General features: G+C 38.0%; 1 protein-coding gene across 1 annotated transcript in view; it reads left to right on the top strand.

The window, feature by feature from the left end:
- Positions 1–23,551, top strand: part of LOC126416953 (neural-cadherin-like) — a 124,005-nt gene that overhangs the window by 25,643 nt on the left and 74,811 nt on the right. The window contains exons 12-17 of the mRNA XM_050084834.1: positions 1,450–1,721; positions 15,174–15,379; positions 15,467–15,609; positions 17,010–17,270; positions 17,534–17,638; positions 17,744–17,810. Coding sequence (XP_049940791.1) covers positions 1,450–1,721; positions 15,174–15,379; positions 15,467–15,609; positions 17,010–17,270; positions 17,534–17,638; positions 17,744–17,810 — 1,054 coding nt within the window. The remainder of the gene's footprint in view (positions 1–1,449; positions 1,722–15,173; positions 15,380–15,466; positions 15,610–17,009; positions 17,271–17,533; positions 17,639–17,743; positions 17,811–23,551) is intronic.

The following is a 23,551-nucleotide window of genomic DNA, read 5'->3' as shown; positions in this document are numbered from 1 at the left end:
AAGCAGGTTACATAATGAAAGTCAGCACGGCAATACTGAGGTCTGTCCTCACAGCAGCAGGCCTCGTACTGCACACACTCCAGACAATGTGCAGAGAGTTAATGATTTGGTGACTGCTGACAGATGCATCACAGTGAATGCCACGTTGGGATAGGAAAAGGAAGTGTTTGCAGAATACTGGAAGTGTTGGCATTAAAAAAGGTTTGTGCCAGGTGGGTTCCCAGGATGTTGACAGTGGCTCACAAAGAAACAAGAAAAACGGTATGCAGCGAACTTCTGGAACAGTACGAGAATGGTGGAGATGAATTTCTTGGAAAAATTGTGACAGGTGATGAAACATGGCTCCATCATTTTTCACCAGAGATGAAGAGGCAATCAATGGAGTGGCATCATGCAAATTCACCCAAGAAAAAAATTAAAAGCCACACCTTCTGCTGGAAAAGTTATGGCTATGGTGTTTTTTGATTCCGAAGGACTCTTGCTTGTGGACATCATGCCAAGTGGAACCACCATAAATTCTGATGTATACATGGTGACACTGAAGAAACTTCAAGCTCAACTGTGTTGTGTTCGACCACATCAGCAAAAGCAGGATGTTTTGCTGTTGCACGACAGTGCACGGCCACATGCCAGTCAAAAAGCCATGGAAGCCATCACAAAACTCGGATGGACAACATTGAAACACCCGCCTTACAGTCATGATCTGGCTCCATGTGACTATCATCTCTTTGGGAAACTGAAAGGCTCTCTCAGTGGAACAAGGTTTGAAGATGATGACTCCCTTGTGCATGTTGCCAAATAGTGGCTCCAACAGGTTGGTCTAGAATTTTACCGTGCGGGTATACAGGTGCTGGTTCCAAGGTGGTGTAAGGCAGTTGAGAGGGATGGAAATTATGTGGAGAAATGAAAATACTGTTCCTAAAGGATGTATCTACACACTGTAAAACTTTCAAACATGTAGAATAAAAGGTGGATTTAAAAAAAATAGTGTGCATTTCTTTTGGAGTTACCCTCATACATGCTGCCTACCTCCACCCCTCTTTGTCATCTCATTTCTCACATCCCTTACACACACACACACACACACACACACACACACACACACACACACACACACACACACACACCTCCCTCTCTCTCTCTCTCTCTCTCTCTCTCTCTCCCTCTCTCACCCACTCACTCACTCACCCACCTATTCTCTGCCTTTTGCTCTCCCCCTCACTTTATTCTCTGAAAAAAAAAAAGTTCCAGAGGGTTGGGATTCTGTGACATTTCATTTGTATTACTATCTGACCTATTGCTATACATTGTTCTGCTAATTTAATCCATTGTATATCATGTCAAATCCATACATATTTCTCAGTTCTAGTTTGTCTATTCTTTGCAGTCAGTTTTAAAATAATTTAATATTTTGTGATAGTTACAATATCTATTTGGCATTTCTTTCAGATAGAAAGGAAAACCAAACTTGATCTGATTATGGCTGGAATACACTACTGTTTTATTGACAAAATTAATTGTCAGGATCTGTGCATTGACAGCTACAGAATAGGCAGCCATCCAGTCTTAGTTGATGCCAATACAACTTCACTAGCAGGAATTTCAGTAGTTATTACAGCAAAATGTAATCCAGCTACACAAAATTTTGCTGGAGCTAACACATGTAATGAAAAACATTGCTATAATGGCGGCTACTGCATAAAGGAAAAAAGCAGTGTAAGGTAAGGTACTGGTATATAATTATTTTTACATCTGAAGAGATTTTAAAAGTTTTGGTCATCACATACTTTTGAAGTTGACAGATACAAATCAGGGAATATCTTAAAGAGAAGAAAGTACAACACATAACACAGATCTATGCATCTTAAGACAAAATACAAAGGCTACAAATCTTAGACAACTGCAGACTAGAATTTGGCAACCTCAAGAGCACTGATGATAGTTCTCAATATATTTCCTATAGTAAAATAGACTGGTTGTAAGTGACATGATGATAAGTGAGCTGAAGTCTGCTGTGTCCCACAGACCTTGTACTAAGACCTTTTTGCTCCTTGTGACATTAAAATAGATGCAGTTGAGTGATTTTAAGTTTCCAGGTGACTCATGCTTCTGTGTGATTATGAGGGAGCCCTCCCTCAAGTCTCATCCATATTTCAAAATGTTTGGTTCTGGCACACCATGTTCATAGTTTCATTTTCTGGTGGTGCTTTGAATGCCTCAGTTGTCTTAAGGAAAATCTTTCTCAACTAAAAATGTGCCCCTGCTTGCTGGCAAGTGAACAGAGGGTGAGCTTTAGTTGTTACTGCTTTCTTTAATTTTCTGGCTATTAATTCTTGTCAAATATCAGAAAGGGCAGTTACAGCAAGACAACAGCGTTGACAGATATAGAATGGGCAAAAATCCAGACTTAGTAGATGTTAATATGACATCATTTCCAGAAATTTCAGTCATATTAGAGCAGAATGCAATTCAGACATACACAATTCAGCTGTAGCTAATATTCACAATGAGAAACATTGTTATAATATTGACCATAGTATAAAGAAAACACTTTTTACAGTAAATTATGCAACAATAATGTTATTGAAATTAAATAACTATGCATCCCAGACTGATTTTCAGTTTTCCCTGGTTATTTTTAAATTGTGCTGTGTGTGTTTTCCCTAACAGCATTTAATTTCTCTTTGCTTCCCTGTTATCAGATCAAAAACACATGTTGGTTTGCATTGAGTTTACTTTGATCTAGTTTATTTTGTAATGTCTTGAGAGGATGTTTAGGGGTGTCAACAGTTCCGAAATTTCTCTCCTCTTAAATTGGTAATGCACAGTTCAGCATAGCTGAAGCTTCAGGTTATTTCAGAGAGATGTTAATTTTGTGTGTAGATGCTAAATACCCACAATGTCAATATACTTCATTTATAAGAGCCATTTTCCTGTTTCCATCTTCTGCTTTTCAGACCTGTAATTCCACAAGCAGTATTCATTTTGGAAGTTGGTTCCAGACTGTGCAGCTTAATAATAGCATTTTTTGGTTTGGTAAACTTTTTCTCTCAGACTTTTGACTCATTTGATGTGACCCACCCCGAATTCCTCTCCTGTGCCAACCCCTTCATCTCAGAGTAGCACTTGAAACCTACATCCTCAGTTATTTGCTGGACGTATTCCAGTATCTGTCTTCCTCTACAGTTTTTGCCCTCTGCAGCTCCCTCTAGTACAATGGAAGTCATTCTCTGATGTCTTAACAGATTGTCCTATCGTCCTGTCAGTGTTTTCCACATATTCATTTCCTCCCCAATTCTGCACAGAACCTCCTCATTCCTTACCTTACCAGTCCACCTAATTTTCAACATTTGTCTGTAGCACCACATCTTAGATGCTTCGATTCTCTTCTGTTCTGGTTTTCCCACAGTCCATGTTTCACTGCCATACAATGCTGTACTCCAGACATACATTCTCAGAAATTTATTCCTCAAATTAAGTCCTATGTGTGATACTAGTAGAGTTCTTTTGGCCGGAAACGCACTTCTTGTCATTGCTAGTTTACTTTTGATGTCTTCCTTGATCCATCTGTCATTGGTTATTTTGCTGCCTAGGTAACAGAATTCCTTAACTTCACCTAGTTCATTACCATTAATGCTGGTGTTAAGTTTCTCACTATTCTCATTTCTGCCACTTCCCAGTACTCTCGTATTTCTTCAGTTTACTCTCAGTCCATATTCTGTAATCCATAGATTGTTCATTCCATTCAACAGGTCATGTAATTCTTCTTCACTTTCACTCAGGATAGCAATGTCATTAGCAAATTGTATCATTGATATCCTTTCATCTATAATTTTGATTCCATTCCTGAACCATTCTTTTATTTCCATCATTGCTTATTCAATGTACATATTGAGAAGTAGGGATGAATTTTTTATTTTTTTTTTTTATTTTATTTTATTTATTTATTTATTTTTATTTCTCTCTATTTCTCTCCTTTTCCCCTACTTCCTTCCCTCCCTCCGCACCTCTCCCCTGCCCACCATCCAACCTGCAGCACTTCGCTGTCCAAAATCCCCACCATACTATCCCTCCCCCTCCCCACCCCTGCCTCCTCCTTTCCCCCACCCAGTCATCACTCCCACCATGCACTTGTGATGCTGCTCACAGTTTGGTTTCAGTTGCCTGAGACTGCAGTCGTGTGTGTGAGTTGCGTTTGCATGAGTATAAGCATGCATATGTGTGTCTTGTTGACAAAGACCATTGGCCAAAAGCTTTAAGTGTGAAAATATTTTTATTGTGCCTATCTGCAACTCAGATAGGCATCTGCAACTCATACAGTGACTAGCAACTTTCCTTCTCATAATATTGGTACATTGCATCCTGGATTTTCCATTGTTTGATCTCTGTGTAAGTCATATATAACCTATCAGTTCCTTTATTTTATCCCTGCTAACTTCATAATTTCAAAGCCACCACTATCAATAACTTTTTCTTACCCTATAAATGCTATAAATCTAAGGTTTTTTTCTATCTACATTATCTTCCAGATAAATTGTATTCCATAATTTATCTGGAACCTAAACTGTTTTTCCCCCAAGGTTGGCTTTTACACCATTCCATTCTTCTGTAAAAAAATTAATGTTAATATTTGGCTCTCACAGCTTATTAAATATAATCCTGATGATGATTTGCTAATATTCAGACATATCATTGCCTGCTTTCTTTGGTTCGTTGTTACATTCTTCTTGAAGTCTGAGGGCACTTTATCTGTTTCATAAACCCAATGTATGTGACATAACATTTATTTACTCACAAATAGAGCTGATGTCAAGGTCCTGAACATGACATTTTTACATAACATATTTACATTATCTCCATAGTATATAATAATTTACTACAAAACTTAATTTACCGTTTTCCTTTTGTCTATAATCTTTGGTGTTTTGCCACTGTTGGTCCAGGTACTCAAATTTAGGACAGTTTGTGGAAATGGACTGAGGATATCTCCTGCTAGCTTGTTCTATTCCTTTACTTCTCTGTTAACATAAAGAGCATTCACCGCATTGTTGTTCCATGAATTTCACCCTTATTTTGTAATGATAGTGATGCAATGAGGACACAAAAAGCAAATTATCACAGGCAAAGATGGCATTCCTGACCAGGAGAAGTCTACAGGTATCAAACATGGGACTTAATTCTAGGAAGAAATTTCTGTGAATGTATGGTTGGATTACAGCATTGAATGGTAGTGAATTGTGGACATTGGGAAACCAGAACAGAAGAAATTCAAAGAATTTGAGATATGGTCCTATAGAAGAACATTGAAAATTTGGTAGAATGGTAAGATAAGAAATAAGGAGGTGGTTCTCTGAAAAATCAGTGAAGAAAGGAACATATGGGAAACCTGACAAGAAGAAGGGACAGGATGATAGGACATGTGCTAAGACACCAGATAATAATGTCCATGGTACTAGATTGAGCTGTAGGAGGTTAAAACTGTAGGGAAAGACAGAGACTGGAATATATTCAACAAATAATTGAGCATGTAGGGTGCAAGGGCTACTCTAAGACACAGAGGTTAGTGCAGGAGAGGAATTCATGGCATGCCACATCAAACTGGTCAAAAGACTGGGGAAAAAATACTATTCTTTCATCAAGACTCAGCCTCTGCAGTTTTATTTGCAGTACCCTGTGATTCACCCTATCAAAGGCTTTGGAGAGATCAATGGCTATACAGTCAAGTTGTCCTCTTTTGCAAATCGGTTCTGCTGAAACCCAAATAGATGTGACTCTCATGAAAAACCTGACCTGTGTCCATGCTGGCTCTTACACCAACACCCTACTTCCTGCAAACACTCTTGTATACAAGGTGTAAACAATAATTGTCTACAATTTACCACAGTGGTATAGAAGAAACTGAGATGAACAATTTGGGACACCAGTGTTGCATCAAGTAGGGAAACTACTATAAACTGGGCTGCAAATCTGCCTAAGCTATAGTACATGCATGGTGTACAAGATTTTCAATATTTTTTCGGCTTCCTTACACAGTCCTCAAGAAAAACTGAATAGGGCCTATGTTTGCAGGAAATTTAATGCAGTTTAATTTTCTCTAGAGGTTGCAGTTTTTGAGTTATTCAGGAGAAAGACACAAAAGTAAGCTTCACACACACACTCCCACACTCATCCCTCCTCCAAACCTCCAGCTAGTCGAGGTCTTTAGTATATTGTTCATGGCAGTCCCTCCACCCCTGTAAAAAAATTATTATTACTTGAATTATTTTCCATATTCTACCTCTTTTGGTCTTTATTACTGGGCTGCTATGCCACCAGCTTAGTCAGCTGTTTCATTAATATTATTAATTAAAACTTCCCCGTGAGGGTATTGAAAGGAAAAGGACTTTTGTAAACATTATGTATAAACTAACTATGGTCACAATTTGATCTCAACTTAACCTATACAATCACAGAAGTCTCATTGTAAGAAGGCCAGACAAATAAAGTGATACAGTTGTTAATTTTATGCTCTTAAAATTCACAAGACTGTGAGGTAAAATTTCCATAAAAGTCAATGTTAAAGTCTGCAAGTGCACAATTAAGCCACACCCCAGTCAATGAAGATCAAGAAAGATCTTTTTCTGTGTATACACTTATTACCACCATTTCTTTGCATTAATCTGGTAGCACTCATGATTTTTAGTATTTTTCCATTTATTCTGTCCACCCCTGCTGCCTTGATGGGTCCTATTACTTTTATGGCAACATATGCCTCCATTATTAAATTTGAACCATTTGCTGTTCCAGGAGACTTTTTAACTCTTCCTTTAGCCCAATTCTTGCTGCCCTGTTCATTTAACTCCTTTTTTAGGCCAACTTTTGCTGCTCTGTCCCCTCCTGACGTAAATATTACGCATTCTCACCATCTGTTTCATTATTCTCACTGCTCTAGTGTAATAAATTGTGTCTGAAGTTTACTTTATGACTTATTATGAAATAGATTTTGCTCCACATTCTGATATAATTTGCTTCAGTTCTGACCACAGTACTTTAACTTGTTTCCCTGCTTTTAACCATTCATTGAACATCTCACTGAATAGCCAAAGAAACTGGTACACCTACCTCATATCAAGTAGTGCCCTCGCAAGCAGGCAGAAGTGTTGCAACATGACAGGGCATGGGCTTGACTAATGTTGGAATTAGTGCTGCAGGGAATTGACCCCATGAATCCTGCAGGGCTGTCCACAAATCCGTAAGAGTATGAGAGAGCGCAAATCTCTTCTGAACAGCGTGTTGCGAGTCATCCAAGATATGCTCAACAATGTTCATGCCTCGGGAGTTTGGTGGCCAGTGGAAGTGTTTAAACTCAGAAGGGTGTTTATGGAGTCACTCTGTAGCTATTCTGGATGTGTGGAGTGTCACATTGTCCTGCTAGAATTGTCCAAGTCCGTCGGAATGCGCAATGGACATGATTGGATGCAGGTGATCTGACAGAATGCTTACGAATGTGTCACCTGTCAGAGCTGTATCTAGACATGTCAGGGGTCCCATATCACTCCAACTGCACATGCCCCACACACACCATTACAGAGTCTCCACCAGCTCAAACAGTACCCTCTGGCATGCAGGGTCCATGGATTCGTAAGATTGTGTCCATACCCATACATGTCCATCCTCTTGATACAATTTGAAACAAGACTCGTCCGACCAGGCAACATGTTTCCAGAGGTCAACAGTCTGATGTCAATGTTGATGAGCCCATGAAAGGCATAAAGCTTTGTGTCATGCAGTCATCAAGAGTACATGAGTAAATCCTCAGCTGCAAACATCCATATCAATGGTGTTTTGTTGAATGGTTCGCATGTTGGCATTTGTTGATGGCCCAGCATTGAAATCTGCAGTCGCCCCCTCCTGCCAGAGGTTCAAGTCCTCCCTTGGGCATGATTGTGTGTGTGTGTGTGTGTGTGTTGTTCTTAGCATAAGTTAGCTTATGTTACCAGAATGAGAGCACTTTCCCGCGAAAGGCAAAGGTCCTGAGTTCGAGTCTCGGTCTGGCACACAGTTTTAATCTGCCAGGAAGTTTCATGGTTTACATTAGTTTAAGTAGTTTATAAGTCTAGGGACTGATGACCTCAGCAGTTTGTTCCCTTAGGAATTTACACACATTTGACTTTTTTTTTAAATCTGCAGCAATTTGTGGAAGGGTTGCACTTCTGTCACATTGAATGATTCTCTTCAGTCATCATTGGTCCCATTCTTGCAGGATGTTTTTCAGGCCACAGTGATGTCAGAGCTTTGATGTTTTACTGCATTCCTTATATTTATGCTACACTCATGAAATGCTCATAGCAGAAAATACCCATTTCATCGCTACTTTGGAGATGCTGTGTCCCATTCCTCATGTGCCGACTATAACACAATGTTCAAACTCACTTAAATCTTGATAACCTGCCATTGTAGCAGCAGTAACCAATCTGTTCTCTTTTCTGCTACTTCTCACTACTTTTGTCTTTCTCTGATTTACTCTCAGTCCATATTTTGTACTCATTAAACTGTTCATTCCATTTAGTAGATGCTGTAGATCTTCTTCACTTTCACTGAGGGTAGCAATGTCATCAGCAAATCTTGTCACTGATATCCTTTCTTGTTGAATTTTAATTCCACTCTTCAACCTTTGTTTGTTTCCATCATTGCTTTATCGATGTATAGATTGAACATTAGGGGTGAAAGACTACATCCCTGTCTTACACCCTTTTTAATTGAAGCACTTCATACTTGGTCTTCCAATCTTATTATTTCCTCTTGGTTCTTGTATATATTGTATATTAGCCATCTTTCCCTGTAGCTTATCCCAATTTTTCTCAGAATTTTGAACGTGTTACATGAGTTTACAATGTTGAAGGCCTTTTACTGGTTGACAAGTCTTGTGAACATATTTTGATTTGTCTTTAGTCTTGCTTCCACTATCATCTTCATCTCAGTATTGCCACTCTGGTACCTTTACCTTTCCTAAAGCCAATCCAATCTTCATCTAACACATCATCAATTCTCTTTTCCCTTCTTCTGTGTACTATTCTTGTCAGCAATTTGGATGCATAAGATGTTGAGCTGATTGTGCAATAATTCTCACACTTGTTGACTCTTGCAGTGTTCGTAATTGTGTGCATGATATTTTTCTGAAAGCCAGGCTCATACATTCTACACATCAATGTGAATAGTCATTTTGTTGCCACTTCCCCCATTATTTTAGAAATTCTGATGGATTGTTATCTGTCCATTCAGCCTTATTTGATTTTAAGTCTTCCAAAGCTCTTATAAATTCTGATTCTGAAATCCTATATCTTCCATATTGACTCCATTTTCTCTTCTATCATGTCATCAGACAAGTCGTCCACCTCATAGAGGACTACATCATATTCTTTCCACCTATCTGCTCTCTCCTCTGCATGTAACAGTGGTATTCTCATTGCATTCTTAATGTTGCTGCCCTTGCTTTTGGGTTCAGTGAATGTTCTTTTGGCTTTCCCATATGCTGAATCACCCCTTCCGACAATCATTTCATTTTCAGTTTGTTCACATCTTTCATGCAGCCATTTCACCTTACATTCCCTGCACTTCCTACTTATTTCATTCCTAAGTGCCTTGTATTTCTGTATTCATGAATTTCCTTGAACATTTTGTACTTCCTTCTTTCATCAATCAACTGAATAATCTTGTTACCCCTGGATTCTTTACAGTTAAGTTCTTTGAACCAATGGTTTTCTTTCCATCTTCTGTGATTGTCCTTTTTCAAAATGCCCATTCCTCTTCAACTGAACTTCCTGCTTAGCTATTCATTATCATAACATCTATAGCCACAAAGAACTCCAAACATACCTCCTCATTCCTTATTACTTCTGTATCCCATTTCTTTGCACATTATCTGATTTCAGAATCATTGGTGATACTAAGGCATCATTGGCCACAGATAAATGAATGCAAGTTGACATAGCCAGAGAATCAAAGAAATTAGGAAAAGGAATTAATGTTCAGGCAAAAGAAATAAAAAATTTTACATTCCCTGATGACATTATAATTCTGTAGAGATTTGAAAGATCAGTCCAACAGAAAGTATAGAATCTTGAAAAGAAGCTGTAAGATGAACATCAGCAAAAGTAAAACAAGGGTAATGGAATGCAATCAAGTGAAATTAGGTGATGCTGGGGGAATTAGGTTAGGAAATGGGACACTACAAGTAGTAGATGAGTTTTGCTACTTTTATGGCAAAATAACTGATGATGACTGAGGTAGAATGGATATAAAATGTAGACCATTAGCAAGAAAAGCATTCCTGCAACTGGATATTTGTTAACCTTGAATGTAAATTTAAATGATAGAATAGCTTTTTGAAGATATTTGTCTGTAGTGTAGCTTTGTATGAATGGTAAATGTGGACAATAAATAGTTCGGACAAGAAGAGAAAAGGAGCATGAGAAATGTGGTGCTACAGAAGAATGTTCAAGAATAGATTGGAAGACCACATAAGTAGTGAAGTAGTGAATCAGATTGAAGGGGTTAGGGATTGATGTTACAACTTTACTAAAGAGAGATCGGTTGGCATAACACATTCTGGGGTGTCAAGGAATCATCAGTTTGGTAATGAGGTAAGTGTGGGAGGAAAAAATTGTAGAGAGGGAGCAAGACTCAAATATAGTGAGCAGGTTGTAGGTTGGAGTGGTTATGCACAGATGAAGAGACTTTCACAGGAAAGACTAGCATGGACTGTTGGCATCAAACCCAACTTTAGATTAAAATCCCAACAACAATCCTGTTGCTACCCTTTACATAAGACAAATTCAGCATAGGTTGATATCCATTATGGTATCAGTTTGCCTAAATGTTGCTGAGACAAGGACAATACAATCTGCAGAAATGGTGCTAATGGTTCTGTAGGTATAAAGTTAACTAGTACTTCAAAACTAATGTTTTTGTTAGCATAGAAAATGGATCAACCACTCCATGCTTATAAAGTACTGAAGATACAGGAGTCTAGTGATGTTATATTGAATGTGGTATTTCTGTTGGTGCTTTGCTATTACATTCATCTGATTTGTGTATTTCTTTAATTGGCTAGACACAAAAATCTACTCACCAAGTGGTGGCAAAACACACACATAAAAGACTGTTGTAATTGGCAAACTTTCAGAGCCAGTGGCTCCATCTTCAGGCAGAAGGTTTGAAGGGGAAGGAGGAAGGGTGAAGGAAAAGGACTGGAGAGGTCCAGGAAAAGGGGTAGAGTTTGGGAAAGTCACCCAGAACCACGGGTCAGGGGAGACTTACCATCCTAGATGAGAAGGAAAGACTGAGTGTTGGGGACTGCATCAGATGAGATTTGAAAACCCGAGAGCTTAAATGTGGAAGACAGGGTAATATGTCTTCCACCTTTAAGCTCTCAGGTTCTCAAATCTCATCTGATACAGTCCCCAACACTCAGTCTTTCCTTCTCATCTCGGATGGTAAGTCTCCCTGACCCATGGTTCTGGGTGACTTTCCCAAAATCTACCCCTTTTCCTAGACCTCTCCAGTCCTCTTCCTTCACCCTTCCTCCTTCCCCTTCAACCCTTGTGCCTGGAGATGGAGCCACTGGCTCTGAAAGCTTGCCAATTACACCAGTCTTTTATGTGTGTGTTTTGCCACCACTTGGTGAGTAGATTTCTTATATATATCCAATTAAATAATTGTCAATAATTGATGATTTGTGGATTTGTGATTTAGGGACTGGATAACTTGGATGAGTGCTATTTGTCTTATGGATAAGTATGGTTTCATGGGTATAAAGAGAAGTGTCATAGTACTCATACTTTATCTACTTCATTCAAAAAGCCCACAAGATATTGCTGAGCTTAATATTCTCATCCCAAAAATGTATGTCACTACATATGTTACACGCATACTACATATACCTTTCTTTATCTTCAAGATTCCTTATCAGTACATTGGCACAGCGGATTAACAGGATACATCCTTAGGTCACCCAGGGTTGATCTAATGATTGATATCCACTACCCATTTTTCAACCATGAATGTCCAGCAAATGCTTCAAACTGCTGTTGCTTTCTAGTAAACAAAGTTACTGTTACAGTGACACACTTACCAGTGAGATAAAATTATTCTTTCTCACAAGATTCTAAGCCCTGCTCTTTTGTCTGTTAGTGAGTGAACAATGCTTATCAAGTTCTGCTTCATAGTAATAAGAAGACCCAAAACCAAAGGTTCAATAAACATCATCATTATGAATGCATGGCTATATCAGATATCCTTGATATTTTTCTTACATCTGTTTCTGAAAACTATCTGTGCCAAAAACATCAGTATTCCACATTTTTTTTAAATCTCTGTGTGTGCTTAACATTAGGATCAATACTGCTTCAAACCTTTCTCTCTACATAATGTTTCTGTACCCAAAGAGTTTGCCTCAACATCTTTGGCAGCTGTACCCTCCCAGTCAAGTTACATGCATTGCAGTGCCCTCCAATCAGATCATCTGATGGTATACGATGGAGCACCATTATAAATATGATGCCTTACATTGGTGCACTTGTGCTCACACACACTGATGACTGTAGCACATAAATGAAGAGCTGTGCTATGAATGTAACCCTAAAACATCTGGCCGAAAACCACCATGACTATAAGTAAGTAATCATATCATCTGCATCTGTGTGGTGATTCTCTAATTCACAATTAAGTTCCTGGCAGAGGGTTCACCCTGGGCTGAAAATCAAGTTTTCTACATTACATTTTTTCAGACTCCTGATTATAGTACTTTTGAAGCCAACTTTTGTAAGTTGAGGTACATACAAGCTAGAGGGGACTCATCCAGTTTATTTACGTTCCATGGAAACACTGCAAGTTAACTTAAATCCATATTCCAAAGCAAAGTCCAGTCTACACAGTATTGAAGTTCTGTGTAAAATAAACAGAGTCCACAATAGCCATCCCTTAATGAAACTGATGTATCACTCATCACACACTCCATGAATTACATCACAACTGATGTACTCTGGTACTGGACTGATTCATTTGCCAGATTCTGGTATAGTCCCATCAGAGGGTATTCCTGATGACCAGTGCCCTCTGGGTATTGCCACAACAGTCAACAGTAATATTATTCCAGATATTCTGTTTCCATAGTGACACTGGGTGGCACATCTACATCCCTATGTTCATAAGTCCAAAGATTTGTCTCTGCAGCCTGAAAATGTGGCAACCCTAAACTTAAATAAGTAGAATAGTTTAGCAAGAACACAGAAGCACTGGTGTCCAAGAGAAAGCTCACCGGGTGTTTCCCAATGAACACATTAAGCACATTCACTGTGATTTGTCCTGAGATATCTGGATTTCTGTAGATTTATTATTCAGCAGGTTTATTACTTACTTCCACACATTCAGGTGTATCTTCACTGGAATTCTTACAACATGTAGTACTTCTTGCAAGTGTTCCTTTTTGTTCCACCTATGACATGTTGTATAGCAGTGGGGTTGTGCTGCATGCATGGCAGAGAAAACAATGTATTCAGATAGCCAATAGTGCTGTCACTGATGTGGCCCATTGTCATAAGTCCATGGAACAGATGAGGGCCCCACCAGAGGTGGCATAATGTCTTGCATGACCAGTGCAGGACAGCTGACTGCTGCAATGCTTCTTCCATCATAAAAACACTCTGGGCTGCAGGGCCAGTTGTGTTGACTTTAGCTATCACATTACTTCAATCAAAGATTGATGTGATCTCCTCAGTGCATCTTTACTCAATTCCAAGTCAGGTGTAATAGCCACTATAATGTCCATTACTAGAGTGTCTTCATAATTTTTCCAGCACAAACATTTAAAATTGCAGTTCCCACTTAAACCCTGTAGGTTAGTGGCCCAGTCTGTGTACAGTTGATTCAGGCCATTTTTTATTGCCAAAGTTGTAACTTGGCTACAATATGTTTTTTTGCTGAAGAATTTTCTTGTAATAAAGAAGATGTTCTGGACAACTCAAGTTCTGCCATATTCATTAATGGCTCTAATTTTTATATTAAATGTTACACTTTGGGATTTTGTGACAAGAACATACCCTTTTCTCTTTGTGTACTGGAAATCTGACTATCCAAAAAGTATGACTGTAATCATCAACAGTAAGTGTTCCACTTGTCTTGTTCATTAAACCATAGAAAAGCCGTAAGAGCTGGTGGTGTGTGAGATGTTCCTGCTACACTCCTTAATGCTTGCACTGCCTGTAATATATTTGTCATTATCTCCCACACTTTTGTTTGATTACAAAAATGTTTGTGCAAATCACGGGTCACAAGTCATCACCACTTTTGTAAAGGCAAGTTACACATGAGTTAGTGGGGACTTGGGACTTGCTCCAGCTTATTTACAACAAGACATATACAAAAGACATTCCTTGGAGACATTGCATGCTAACCTAAGCTAGTACTCCAGACCAAAGTCCAGTCCATACTGTATCAAAGTTCTGCCAAAGACAAATAGACTCCAGAATAGTAGTACCTAAGTCAAACTGGTTACACACTCACCACACAGTCCACAGTTTGCATAACAATTGAATCAGATCATGGGCTCCTGATGATCCTCTCCTGATGATCCTCTTGGTAGGGGCACCACAACAGTTGAGAGTAAATTGCAATAGCTGCCCGGTTTCTATCGTGACATTCAGCATGTCCTACACTAATGAGTAATCATATATACAATGTTGAGCAGGCAATCTGAAATTTCTCTGTTTAGTTGCATTGAATTAGAAAATACCAAATAAGATTTCATTTCCTTCTATATTGCTGTTTGTAACTCAGAGAACTTTAGTTCCATGTCAGCCACATGTGCTATGCCAGACATAGGGATTGGTGCATGATCTGACATTGAAGTATGGTACACTTTGTCACTATAACCACCTTCCCAACCAAAATATTGAAATGGAAATCTTTTTTCCTGCCAAGACTAGTGCCTAGGGACTATCTGCTATGTGACATCTATCATGGAGATGTATAGAAGTGATGGTATAGAGAATTATTCCTATATGGTTATCAAAATTATAATTAAAGAGCTGAAGTCTTTGTGTTGATTTAGAAAACAAAAAGTTAGTTTTCTACTTAAGATGTAGTTTTTATAAATGTGTCATGTCTTTTTTGTATTACATGTGTTTATGAAGCAGCTGTGCCTGTCCAAGTGGGTATGAAGGACCCCGCTGCCAACAAACTGTGAGAAGCTTTCAAGGAAGTGGCTGGGCTTGGTTCCAATCAATCCAACCACAGGCTGAAAACCATGTAAGTGTAGAATTTCTAACCTATAAAGAAGACGGATTGCTGTTCTACAATGGTCCATTATCTCCCGTCATAATTGATGGGGTTACTATATCAGGTATGCTTTAATGTCTTCTGTGTCAGATCTGAATTATGTATTCCTAAAATTAGCTTCAACTTTTCTGAAATGTCATTTTAATTACAGATTATATTGCTTTGGAATTAAAGAGTGGTGAGCCTAGACTACTTTTTCATTTAGGTCATGACACCACTGAGATATTTATAAAAGTAAAGAAGAAGCTGAATGATGGAATGTGGCATCAGATTGATTTATTTTGGGGTTCTGAGGCAAGTGCAATCATCCTCCTACTTAAAATGAAATTGCAATGTAATAATAATTGCAGCAATCTCAAGGAAAAATAGAATTAAATAATTAACTACCATCAAGTTAAAGAGATAAAATGGCACAGTATAGATAAATAAGCCCGAAACTTGTTAAAATTTCATTGTAATTAATTCATGCTCAAACACATGCAAATAAATATGGTGGTTATGAATGCACATCTAGTCTCTATTGTTTATTTGGCTGGAAAAGGAATATGTACATGTAGTTTAGTTAGTTTCATGTTCTGTGGATCTTTTATACTATAAATTGTAATGATGTGGAACAAGTCATTTTACATTTACATCCCAAATTAATTTGTAAATATGGCTACTTTTCGAGCATTTATAATGTTTTTGTTGAAAGAATGAGATTTTCACTCTGCAGCGGAGTGTGCGCTGATATGAAACTTCCTGGCAGATTAAAACTGTGTGCCCGACCGAGACTCGAACTCGGGACCTTTGCCTTTCGCGGGCAAGTGCTCTACCATCTGAGCTACCGAAGCATGACTCACGCCCGGTACTCACAGCCCCACTTCTGCCAGTATCTCATCTCCTACCTTCCAAACTTTACAGAAGCTCTCCTGCAAACCTTGCAGAACTAGCACTTCTGAAAGAAAGGATATAGTGGAGACATGGCCTTGACACAGCCTGGGGGATGTTTCAGAATGAGATTTTCACTCTGCAGCGGAGTGTGCACTGATATGGCCTAGCTATGTCTCCGCTATATCCTTTCTTTCAGGAGTGCTAGTTCTGCAAGGTTCACAGGAGAGCTTCTGTAAAGTTTGGAAGGTAGGAGACAAGATACTGGCAGAAGTGGGGCTATGAGTACCGGGCGTGAGTCGTGCTTCGGTATCTCAGATGGTAGAGCAATTGCCCGCGAAAGGCAAAGGTCCCGAGTTCAAGTCTCGGTCGGGCACACAGTTTTAATCTGCCAGGAAGTTTCATATCAGTGCACATTCCACTGCAGAGTGAAAATCTCATTCTGAAACATCCCCCAGGCTGTGTTTAGGCCATGTCTCCACTATATCCTTTCTTTCAGGAGTGCTAGTTCTGCAAGGTTCGCAGGAGAGCTTCTGTAAAGTTTGGAAGGTAGGATACGAGATACTGGCAGAAGTAGGGCTGTGAGTACCGGCCGTGAGTCGTGCTTCGGTAGTTCAGATGGTAGAGCACTTGCCCGCGAAAGGCAAAGGTCCCGAGTTCGAGTCTCGGTCGGGCACACAGTTTTAATCTGCCAGGAAGTTTCATGTTTTTGTTGTCTCAGTCTTTTTTACTTAAGAAATTGAAAAATCTTATCTTGTACCTATAAATGTTCTGTATTTACAGATGAAGTGATGTGGCTGAATAATTTTGTATTTTTGTTATAGAACGTTCATCTCATACTAGATTACTGCAAATCAGCTGATGTTGTGGAACTGCAAGACATGAAAACATCATTGTTTAATGGAACAAGTTGTCTTGTAAAGGCCAAAGTTTCTAAGTTCAGTGAGCGTTTGAATTTAAACAGTCCTCTACAGATTGGTGGCATTTACTGGGAAGAAATACCACCAGAAATCTATAAATGGAATGCAAGTCCAAATGCAATAGGTTTTGAAGGGTGTATACGGAATTTCTATTCTAATGGACAGGTAAGTATTTTCCATTGGAGGAAGTGACTATGCTATACACCATAATCATTCTACATCATAAGGGAAACAAAGTATGCTTCTTCAGAAATTATTGCCCTCTGTAGCTAAACCATTTGTCAAAGTAGTTTGAATATTTATAACATCACTAGCTCTAAAAACAAATTCTGGCTTAAGACCATGCATGTATTTACTGACACATAATTGTTAAGAGGGTAAATCAAAAAGTATCTGCATGACATGTCAATAATTTATTCCAACAACAGTACAAAATTTGCGATAGAATCATTTTTCGACACAGTCATCCCATTTTTCAATACACATGGTCAACTGTTGCAAAGGCTTTCCAGTACCATCAGAAAAATTGTTTGGTAGGGCATCACTTTCTTTCACCTCATAATCTGTGATGGACTGATAGCTTCACAAACCATCTTTAAATGAACTCAACAAATTGCAATCCAACAGGGTGAGATCAGGGCTGTTTGTGGGATGCTCCAACATCCCTAAATACATATTTGGGAGAGTCTAATGGTACTAGCAGTGGTATGTGAACATGCATTGTCATGCAAAAAAAAAAAACAACAACAACAAAAAAACAAAAAAACTTCATTTGGCAAGAGATTTTGGTGTTTGTTTTAAATTGCAAACTTCAACTTATTTCAAAGCATATCACTGCCATGTTGGCTGTTTACTTTGGTCCCTTTTCCTGGTAATGTTCCAGAATTGACCCTTGTGTGTCCCAAAAAACTGTGAACCTCATTTTTTACTGCAGAGAGCTGACTCATTAACTCCATCTTGGTTGGAGATCTGGACATTTCCATTCCATGCTCTCTTGTTTGCTCTTTGGTTCAAAGAAATGAACTTGTGCTTCATTTCCAGTGATTTCAAAAACATTTCACCTTCATCAGCATGACAGTCAAGTCATTGCTGACAGATTCTCACATTTATGCTTCTTCTCTTCATTAAGTTATTTTGGCTTCCACTTGTATAGATATTATGAAAATTGAGCCTGTTTGGGATGGTATAGATTGATCACTATCAATAATACTACATGACTTCACTCCAGGAAAAACTTTGAGGAGGTCTGCAGTTCGCAACAGGACGGCGCATTGTCTGGTAATCTGAAACTCAATATCACCATCATCCTTTGCTTGCTAGCCAAATATTACTGAAGTAAGATTCTTCAAAGGCTGAATCACAATCTAACTACCAACAGACAGAACACAACTCTATCATTACATATTAAAAACAATGACTACAGGGACATATATTCTACATTCCTCGCTAAATAAGAAAATCAAAGTTTTCTTCATGTCATGGTCTGCAAAGATCCTCGAAACATAGAGGAAACATTAGACAGTCAGATTTTGTACTTAGTGTGTTTGCTTTCTTTTTTCATATTTTTCCACCCTTATCCTTCTCAGAGAATATTTTGTAAGAGATGTCTGTAAATTAAAAAGAAAGAATTATGAAGATCTGAGACATTTTTTACTTGTCTCCAAATGATAAATGCATTGGTAAGTGTGTTCTAACATTACTATCCATCTGTTACATATAATACAAGTTATTGTTTAACATTAGCAGAAAATATGTTTGTACCTTGCTGGTGGTTAAATTGAAACACTATTCAGAACATATAATAAGAGTCAATTTCTTGTCAGATAGAAGTTAGAATATAATTAATATTAGCATTTGGCTTTGAGGCTGAATAAACAGGTCCATGATTTGTAGTGCAGAGCAATAACCTGGCAATTTTTTGTACATGATTTTCCATTTATTCACATCAGCAGTGCCACCAGACTGATCGACAGTTTTCTATAATCTTCATTTTTTTCTGTTAAATTGATTTTGAAATTACAGATTTTGAACCTGAAATGAGACTGACTTGGCACTGTACTGCTATGCACTCATTAGGCTTGTACATTAATGTACTCTTCTGCAATGTTTTGGTTTGGAGGGCACAGCCACCACTACACAAATATATCTGTAACAATGTGAACCAGTGCACGTAATATTGATATAATATCTCAATTTAGCTATAATTACAATTAGTGATTAAAATTATCTTATCACACCATGGCTTACATGACAAAATATAATTACAATTTCCGTTATAAAATTTATTAAGTTTACATTGTTTCAAATCAAAACTCACATCATACATGTTTTTCACAATTAAAATTAGAAAGCCTTTATCATTGACAAAATTACTTTAGCTTTCGTTTTGATAACAATTGTAACTGAACTTATTACATAGTATAATTTCATGTGCTTTATTTTACTTCAAATAAAAAAAGACAGAGCAAGTATTTACATGAGAATCAAGCATTGTTTTTACAAAAATTGGGTAAAGATACTATTAATTAATCTTCCATACAACATAATAAATAATAATTAAATGGAGCAAAAAATAAAGATCTGTTCATAAACATTTACATGTGCAGTAAAAAGTGTATTGTGTTGTTTATTAAGCTGACATATTGTGTTCTACTATTTATTCATCTTTATCCGTTACATTACACCACACATACTCAGAATTTCATGCATAAAATTTATGCATGAGACTCTACAAGAGAATGCATGCAACCAAAAAAGAAGAAGAGCAAACTTTACATGTCAGAAACATTTTTGACATGTGACAAACAAGTTTGAGCTCTGGTCTTGATTTATTAAGGGGAGCTGGAATGATCCATCGCCTCCATGTTAATTTTAGCAAATAGAAGGAACATTTTTTCTAAACCCATTAAACATATTGCTCTGAAATTTGGATTACATGTTCAGTGAATATTTCTCCACAAAGTTACAATGCCATGTTAGGAAATATTTATTGGTTTTTGTTTCGCAATTTTTTTTAACAGATGCTTATTTTTTCTCTAAAAGTTTGCACTTTTTCTTCTATAACTCTTGCATTATACAATTTTTTTTTACAATTTGCTATAAAAATTAAGGAAAAGAAGTAAACAATATTGTGTATAAATTTCATTGATATACTGTTAGCAGTTTTTGAGAAAATGTTCCTCAAAGATGAAAATTTTAAAGTTACAGGAAATGGCATCCAAAGTTTTTAATACATTCCTGCCCCATATGATGGATTATCAGCATCCTCTTCTTTTTGCAGAGTTAGTTTCCTTTTCACTGGTCTTTTCTTCCCTTTTGCTGCATGTTGTAGGCTTTTGTCTCTTCTTCCTGCACTTCTTAGTCTTTCTTCATCAATTAGGCACATTGTGGAAATGGTGTTGTGTCCTAGTTGGAAACCTGAAAGTTTCAGCACATCACATTTGATAATGTTTCCTTCATTGTATGTTGCCACTGCATCATACACTCCAAAAAGCAATGTTTTTATCTGTACAAACACTCTTTTGGGAATCCTAATCCAAATTAAATTATTTACAATTTCATTTGGAGTTTGTGTTTTCCCATGTAAACACTTTTCCAATAAACTTGGCTGTGATAAATCTCTGAATATGAGCTTAATTACATCAATTACAGCATTTGGTAAACTCTTTTTATGGGCATATTCCTTTCCTGATGGTACTTACACCATGAGTCATCACCTGTGGGGCACAGTGCATGTTGTGGGTGCTCATTTGTTGATGCAGTATGAAAAAAATAATGCCCATACTCCTCTTCTCATATGCTCAATGCTTCTTGTATTTTGCCTAATTGCACCCATAATACCTCTGCAATATATCAATTGCTTCATCTGTCAATCTTCCTCTTCCTCCAAGGGACTTACCATCACTAAGCTTCTTGGATCCTAATGCCTGCTTTAGTTTGTGCAAGCAAGCCCCATATGCTTCTGCACATATCCAATGCACTCCTGTTTTTTAATGTGAATTACATTGCCATAAGGTTTGAGTTCATCTGCAGCTTTATATCCCTTAGAATCACCATCTCCTAGATAGTTAGTGTATTGTGCATTATACCACTCCTGTGATCTGGAAAAAATTGCTTTCACTCCTCTATTTCCTTCACTCCATTCGTGCCATGAAAATTTGCTTCACAACTTTCACTAAGTTCATCCTTGATATTGCCCTTACATCTACAATGTTTTGAGATAATACCAACATCAATTACTTTGCAACTGTCTCCATTGGTAGCTGTCACAACTCCGTATAGAGATTTATGATCTCTACGTTGCCATGATCCATCTAAAGCAAAAGTTAAATCTCTACAATTCCCATTATCTGTCACAGCTTCTTCAATTGCTTTCTTCGTTGTTGCTTGAGCAATATCTTCAGCAGAAGAGCCCACCAATTCATTATAAAATCCAAACTTGTTTGGTGGTTTTGGCAAGTTCATAATTTAAATATTTTCAACATTTTACAGCCCTGTCATCAACTGTAGGAATCAGCATGGGTTTTGAAAAAGACGATCGTGTGAAACCCAGCTCACGCTATTTGTCCACGAGACTCAGAGGGCCATAGACACAGGTCCCCAGGTAGATGCTGTGTTTCTTGACTTCCGCAAGGAGTTCGATACAGTTCCCAACAGTCATTTAATGAACAAAGTGAGAGCATATGGACTATCAGACCAACTGTGTGATTGGATTGAAGAGTTCCTAGATAACAGAACACAACATGTCATTCTCAATGGAGAGAAGTCTTCCGAAGTGAGAGTGATTTCAGGTGTGACGCAGGGGAGTGTTGTAGGACAGTTGCTATTCACAATATACATAAATGACCTTGTGGATAACATCGGAAGTTCACTGAGGCTTTTTGTGGATGATGCTGTAGTATATCGAGAGGTTGTAACAATGGAAAATTGTAGTGAAATGCAGGGGGATCTGCAACAAATTGACGCATGGTGCAGGGAATGGCAATTGAATCTCAATGTAGACAAGTGTAATGTGTTGCAAATACATAGAAAGAAAGATCCCTTATCATTTAGCTACAATATAGCAGGTCAGCAACTGGAAGCAGTTAATTCCATAAATTATCTGGGAGTACGCATTAGGAGTGATTTAAAATGGAATGATCATATAAAGTTGATCGTCGGTAAAGCAGATGCCAGACTGAGATTCATTGGAAGAATCCTAAGGAAATGCAATCCGAAAACAAAGGAAGTAGGTTACAGTACGCTGGTTTGCCCACTGCTTGACTACTGCTCAGCAGTGTGGGATCCGTACCAGATAGGGTTGATAGAAGAGAGAGATAAGATCCAACGGAAAGCAGCGCTCTTCGTTACAGGATCATTTAGTAATGGCAAAAGTGTTACGGAGATGATAGATAAACTCCAGTGGAAGACTCTGCAGGAGAAATGCTCAGTAGCTCGGTACGGGCTTTTGTTGAAGTTTCAAGAACATACCTTCACCGAGGATCAAGCAGTATATTGCTCTCTCCTACGTATATCTTGCAAAGAGACGATGAGAATAAAATCAGAGAGATTAGAGCCCACACAGAGGCATACTGACAATCTTTCTTTCCATGAACAGTACGAGACTGGAATAGAAGGGAGAACCAATAGAGGTACTCAAAGTACCCTCTGCCACACACGGTCAGGTGGCTTGCAGAGTATGGATGTAGATGTAGAATTAACTTAAAAGCATCGATTTGGCATTTAGTTACAGCTAAAATGTCACAAAATTACTCCAACAATTGTAACTTTCCCATTTCTCTTCACAAAACATAATAACAACTCATGATATGTTATATCTACAGCTGGTATTTTATAATTGTGACAGGAAAAACGTCATATTTTCTTAGGAAAACAGGCAGGCTGCATTATTGATAATGAGAAGTTTACACTACATGAGAAAAGTGGAAGGAAACATAGATAGATATGGTACAATGGCCTGGCTGACAAAGGAAAAATAGGATATCATAGGGAACTGATTAGTGAGACAAAATGGAAGAAAGAATACTCCTCCTCACCTCCTCCTCCCCCCCCCCCCCACCACCCCCCACCCCCCCATCCCCAAAAAAAAAGGCATATGGGTTTATAGCATCATGGCCAGTGATCAAAGTACCAGAATGGCTGTAAGACTGTCCCACACAGCTACAGCAGTGTAAAACCCCAGTCCTCACAGAACTATTGTAGTGATCACAGGAGATCTTAACCAATGACTAACCTAGATAATATAATAGTAAAACAGCATTTATCATGAGAACACAAAGTGAGCTAAGTTTAGAAATTCAAATATGTACAAAAATTTACTGACACATGAATAGCAACATAAGTATCAATCATTTCTTTCTTTCTTTCCATCATACAATTAGTACTGGTGCTCAAACAGTATGATGTATATGCAGTAATTCCATGACAACAATATTATGAAAGGGACA

Source organism: Schistocerca serialis, chromosome 8 (assembly GCF_023864345.2).
Source record: "Schistocerca serialis cubense isolate TAMUIC-IGC-003099 chromosome 8, iqSchSeri2.2, whole genome shotgun sequence".
NCBI lineage: Eukaryota > Metazoa > Arthropoda > Insecta > Orthoptera > Acrididae > Schistocerca > Schistocerca serialis.
Note: the sequence above shows the minus strand (reverse complement) of the source record. Positions and strands in the feature narration are given on the sequence as shown.